Source organism: Emydura macquarii, unplaced genomic scaffold (assembly GCF_026122565.2).
Source record: "Emydura macquarii macquarii isolate MOO-44397 ecotype Brisbane River unplaced genomic scaffold, CSIRO-AGI_Emac_v2 contig_3062, whole genome shotgun sequence".
Classification (NCBI taxonomy): Eukaryota; Metazoa; Chordata; order Testudines; family Chelidae; genus Emydura; species Emydura macquarii.
Window position 1 is genome coordinate 5,055,675 of NW_027133199.1, and position 5,974 is coordinate 5,061,648.

At 55.6% G+C, this 5,974-nt stretch overlaps 1 protein-coding gene across 1 annotated transcript; it reads left to right on the plus strand.

Annotated features, from left to right (window-relative positions):
- The first annotated feature begins 1,723 nt into the window (after positions 1-1,723).
- NKX3-2 (NK3 homeobox 2) lies at positions 1,724-5,322 on the plus strand. Its single transcript, XM_067530298.1, has 2 exons — positions 1,724-2,633; positions 4,629-5,322. The coding sequence occupies exons 1-2, from the start codon at positions 2,159-2,161 to the stop codon at positions 5,108-5,110; spliced, it is 957 nt and encodes a 318-aa protein (XP_067386399.1). The 5' UTR covers positions 1,724-2,158; the 3' UTR covers positions 5,111-5,322.
- Positions 5,323-5,974: the final 652 nt, after the last annotated feature.

The window sequence follows — 5,974 nt, forward strand, 5'->3', positions numbered from 1 at the left end:
CATATTTCACGCATACTCCCTCAACGCTTCCTATATGGCTGTTACACTCGCAATTCCCCCTCCCCTCCCCCGCAGCCCCAATTTCCTTCGCATATCTATTGCGCATACCCATGCACCTAGACACTACGTGCCAGAACTGATAACTACCCAGGAGTTAATAGGAAACTCAAGGGGGATGGAGAAGAAGAGGAAGGAGCCCCAATAATGTTATTTAAACTGGCGTTATTTGTTCACGAGCTTTAATCATACCCGCATTTTATTCAGATCAAAGACGCCTTTTGGTTTCTTTGCTCCGCAGGGCTCACCAGGTTTTTCTTTTTGCAGGAAATACTGATCCTTTAGGAAATATTTTGAACGAGAACCGTTCCTAATCAATCGGTTTCTTGGTCAACTGTAAACTGACGCTGCTGCAGACTACAAAATACAAAATGCTGAAGGTTTAAATAGGTTTATGAAAGAGGCGAGGTTCTGTTCCAGGCTGAATAATCATGTGTATTTATTACACGATAAAAACACCAGTCTGGTAAAGAAAAATCTTGATGTTATCTTTCTCTTTGTATTGGACCTCATCCCCAATCCCAAAAATCAGAGCTGTAGCACTGAGTTTATATTTTTCATGTACCTTTTTAATACTCCAGTCAGGATTTTTCGATATTTTATTAGAGCGACAATATTTTAAATGGGGACAATAAAACTGGATACTTGAGACACTTTCGTTATGCGTTTTTAAATAAGTAACATTTAGAAGACACGCGTGGATCTAATATTTTCCAAAATGTACCTGCTATTTTAGAGTTATTTTTCTTTTAGTCAAACAGCGATTTAGAGGTAAAAACAGTTTTTCACTGTAGTAACAAAAAATGACTTTAAGCGTCCCATTGGATTAAGATCATCGCTACTATAAACCACCATAGTTTCAAATAACTAAAATAGTTTAAAAAGCAAAACAAAACCCATCCCCGCTTTAGAAAATTGCTGAAGATATTTTGAATTACCCCATAAAGCAAGCAGCCAAAAGTCTGAACGTTTTTCTCCACAATATAAAGATAAACAGCATACGCAGCGTTAATTCAGGCGCAGCTTTACAGTCCCTAAAAGACTATGAAATAAATAATTTTACAGACTCTTCCTGGAGAGCCACATAACAAACGTTTCCTAATTTGGAATACTGTTTACGTTTCCATTGACTGTTTCAACTTTTAATTAAACCATATTTAAAAAACGGGTCACTGCAGCGGTTTCTTAATTTAACCCCACACACAGAAGGAGGAAAAAGCACCCCGAAGCTCTTAACGGATTATTCGGATTAAGTACATTGTTTTTCACGAGGTTTGTTTGGGGTGGGTTCAACCATAAAACAGAAAGCGAGCGACCAGGATAAACCGTGGCGATCCTGTTTCTCTATAACGAGTCTAAAAGGAAAAGTTGAAGGACTAACGTATTTCTTTAAACCCCTCGGGTTATGGGACAGAAGATCTATTCGTAGTAGTGGACAGATCGCCGGGCTTGAAGGGCGTCCCCTGACCTGCACATGCAGCTCCCAGCCCCAGAGAGGAAGGGGTTAACTAGCCCACGTCCGACTCCCTTCAACTCGCTCCCTTCTGTCTGAAGATCAACATCTTCCAGCTGTGGAGCGCCAATCAACTCCCACCCTGCGCGGGGCGCTGCCCAATGGGAAGGCTCCGGGCTGGGGCTGTCACTCATAGGTGAGGAATGACACCGGGGCTGGGAGAAAAAGGAGAAGGAAAGAGCAAAGAAACAGATAGAGCCTGAAAAAAGTCCCGTGCCGCTCGGATTCCAGCTGCCGCCGGCCGAGGAGAAGGCGCTGCAGAGGCTGGGAAGTCAGCCCCAGGGCCAGACCGCCTTCCAGGCTCTTATGGGAGGGCTGCCCGGGGACGGCGCATGAAAGCTGCCCCAGCTCCCCACCGGCGCTCGCTCTCTCCCAGCCGGCGAGCAGGGGCTGCGGCGGCGATGAAGTCCCCCAGTTGAAGGACCTCACCGGCATCCGGGAGGAGACTGGATCTGGGGCCGGGCCAGGCGCTGGTAGCCCGGGGGCCGCTTCAGCCAGAGGCGGCGATCGCTTCTGTGTCTCTTCCCCGCTCCCCCTCCGCCCCGTCCCCCTCTCGCCCGCCCGCCCCCCGCGGCGGCCCCGGGGCCGATGGCTGTCCGCAGCGGTAACACCTTGACGCCTTTCTCCATCCAGGCGATCCTCAACAAGAAGGAGGAGCGCGCTCACCACTTGGCCGGGCGGCTGCCGCCGGCGGGGCTGCCCAGCGCCGCGACGCCCGCTTGTTGCTGGAGGCTCTTCGGCGAGAGGGGGGACGCGGGCGCGGCGGCGGCGGCCGAGGCTCTGCTGCAGTCCCCAGCCTGTGCCCGGGTAGCTCCGGCGGCAGCGGGGCGGACGATGGTAGCCGCGGCGGGCTGGGATTCGGACTCGGCGCTGAGCGAGGACCACGAGGGCGAGAGGCGCTCGGAGGAGGAGGGCCCCGGGGTGCAGCAGGGGCCGCCCGGCAACAGCGTCTGCTCCAGAGAGGCCCCTTGTCGGGGGCGGCCTGCGCAGGAGGCTCGGGCCAGGGATCAGGAGGAAGAGCCCCCGGGACTCAGTGACAGTGAGATGTCGGCCAGCGTGTCAGGTACGACTGTGGGGGGCGAGTCACTGGCGAGGCCGCGGGCCGAGGCGGGCCCTGCTGTGGCATGGAGGGGCGGGGAGGGACACAGACACGCACACACAGGCCCCAGGGATGGCCGCCGAGCTCCATGTGCCCTGGAGAGAGGAGACTCCCGGTCCCCCGGTGTTTGCGATGAGCCCTGAGGTATCGGACACCCGTTTCCCTGGGGGTCGCTGCTAAGCCGTGTGTCTGCAGGTGCCCCAGGTACTGGCGAGGCCCAGGGCCCTGCTGCTTGCAAAGCTCCTCTCTGCGCCCTAGAGTCCCCAACTCCGGCTGATGGCCGAGCCCAGCGTGCCTTAGTGCGGCATGGACAGCGGAGCCGATTGCTACCGGGCCCGGGCCCACTTCACCCCGGTGACCCTGGCGCCTCCCGTCCCGGAGGGCGAAGGAGAATCCGTCTCTTCAGAGCCCTCCCAGGGCTGGGCACTGGCTAGCGTTTGTAGCTCGGGTATCTCACAAGGAGGGAGAATCAGAGGAGAGATTTTGGGGGAGGGGAGAAGGGGCAGAAGGATTCAGAGAAATCCCAGGATAGAGAAGTACAAACCCTGCGGGTGAGTGTGAGAGTTAATAATAAGATCAGTTATAACAACAATAACAACCCTCCGGCCACCAGCTTTCTATTCTGGAAGTGCTGCTCAGGCGATAAGATTCACCTGAGTCTACACTGGGAAAATTGTACCAAGACCGTCACTTCTTTAAGAAGTGAAGACATTCCGCGGGCTCTTTCTTGGGGGGGGGCGGGGGGGGCCTTTCTGGTCAGGGCTAATAGCAAGGATTTGGGGGGGGGGATCGCCAAGACTTGGTAGAAGTTTTACTTCGTGTTTAAAGGAATTAGAAACCCACCGCGCCTTTCATTGGGGTCACACTCCCTGTTGGTGGCTGGAGGCCTCCCTGCGGTTGGTTTACTAGCTGCCTTTACTCCTACAGGCCTCGGATCAGAGGCGCCTTTCCCTCCAGGGATTTAGTTTGAAACGTGTTGAAAGGCTGAGCCGGGCAATTGACAACAAAGAATAATGATGTCAAAGAAGGGAGCCAGCCCCGCTACGCCCCGGGGGGGCGGACCAGTCCAGATGACAGGAGTGCGAGTGGCAGGACAGTGCTGGCAAAGAGGAGAGAAAAGCAAAGCCACCCGAGAAAGCAAGCCCAGCTCCCAGCTCCCGCAGCACGAGCAGGGACTAACTGCTCTCGCCCAGCCTTTGCTGCCCTCTCTGGTGCGCTCCCAAACGATAAACGCCATTCCCCTCACTGGCGATCACTAGCCGGTCTGCCAGCACTCCCTGGCTCCTCGTGGACGAGCCGTGCGTGTGAAATGTGCTGGGGGCCCCTGGAGCTCGGCCCCAGTGCTGCTGGTGGGAGGAGCTGTGCCAGCCGGTAACTCCCGAGGGCCGCCTGAGTGGGGAAGGGGCACATCCTGGGCACATTCCCAGCAGGGGGGTGAGGGGAGATGCAGTGTAATCGCTCTCTAGAGCTGCGCCCGGCTGGGGCGTGTTCTGGGCCCTCAAGAGACCCCCCCTGGGCTGGGGAATGCGGTGTCTGCGTCTCCTGTCACCACCCCTGCGGGGCTGAAGCGAGACCTATAAAGAAAGCAGCAAAGAAATCGGGACTGTGCCTGGATAAGGAGGGGGGGTGGTGCGGTGTGACCTCCCTGCCCTCAGCTGTCCCTGAGCTGGGCACAGCGGGGTGCAGTGCGGCCTCCCCCTGAGCCGGGCCTGGGTGGGTTGGGGAGGTGGTTTGCAGTGTGATATCCCCACCCTGCGCCGGGCCGGGACCTTCCCAGCGAACCTGGCCTTGCGTTTGGGGCCTAGCGGCCTGCCCTCCGAGCTGTGCCTAGAAAGCCGCCGCCCTGCGGGGGGTGACGCTCTCCCCTGGCCCGGCTCTCCCTGGGTTCGGGTCCGCGGCCTGCTCCGGTGCAGCCTCCCGGATTGTCTCTGATCTCGCGGCTCTTGCTCTCCCCAGCAGATCGCAGCCCGCCGGAGGAGGAGGAGGACGCGGGCGGCAAGTGCGAGAAGCTGCAGTCCGGGGAGGAGGAGCAGGCGGCCCCCAAGCCGCGGAAGAAGCGCTCTCGGGCGGCCTTTTCCCACGCGCAGGTCTTCGAGCTGGAGCGGCGCTTCAACCACCAGCGCTACCTCTCGGGCCCGGAGCGAGCCGACCTCGCCGCCTCGCTCAAGCTCACCGAGACCCAGGTGAAGATCTGGTTCCAGAACCGCCGCTACAAGACCAAGCGGCGCCAGATGGCCGCCGACCTGCTGGCCTCGGCCCCGGCCGCCAAGAAAGTGGCGGTGAAAGTGCTGGTGCGGGACGATCAGAGACAGTATCACCCGGGGGAGGTGCTGAGGCCGCCCTCGCTGCTGTCGCTGCAGCCTTCCTACTACTATCCTTACTACTGCCTGCCTGGCTGGGCCCTGTCCACCTGCGCCGCCGCCGCCGCGGGGACTCAATGAGACTCGCCCAGGGAAACTGACCAGCCCCAGCCCCCTCAGATCCAAAGCAGCCCCGAGCCCCCGCGGCAGGACTGTATGCTCCGGACAGTATTTATTATTATTTTATTATTTTTATTATTATTGTTATTTGGATAATTCCCCCCACTCTCCAATTTGTGACTTTTGCAAACTCTCACCCCCTCCCCTCCCCAATTCTCCCCAGCCCCCACCAAGCCGAGGACTCTTGTAATTCGGCACGACTAGTTCATGGTATCCATGTTGTCACTATATTCCGTGTAGACTTGTTGGTTTGTTTTTTGTTTTGCTGATATCGTTGCTACGGATTGATATAGACCCGGATTCGCTGTGGGAGAAACGAAACGAAACCCAGATCAAAACAGGAGATCAAGGACTCGCCCATGGACTGAAAAGAAGATGGTTTTTCTCTGTTTGTTTGAGTCCTTGGTCTTCCAAATTGTTGCAAACTGTGTGTGCCTTGTGTGGTGCTGAATGTAAGGAAGCCTCTTTCAAATCCCCCCTGCTCTTGTTGCCCATGTTATTCCTGTTCTCCATGGTCCCTGGCAAAGGACACATGAGTCACAAAAGGGTGAGAGACCTATAACAAAAAGCCAGACTTCTTTTCTCCCTCAGATCTTTCCTTGGTGGGGGGTAAAGGGTGGAAGAAGTGACGCGTTTTTAGCACTTTCCAGTTGTATTAAAGTTATTTTGTATTATTTTTATATTCAATGTGAATATTTCTAGTCAGGCTTTTTAAAAATTGACATAATGGGGAAATTTAGTACCCCTCAGTGCCTTTTCTTTTTCTCTCTCTGTCTTTAAATTCTTCAGCAAACCTAGCCTTAAGGGATGTGTGTTTGTGATCTA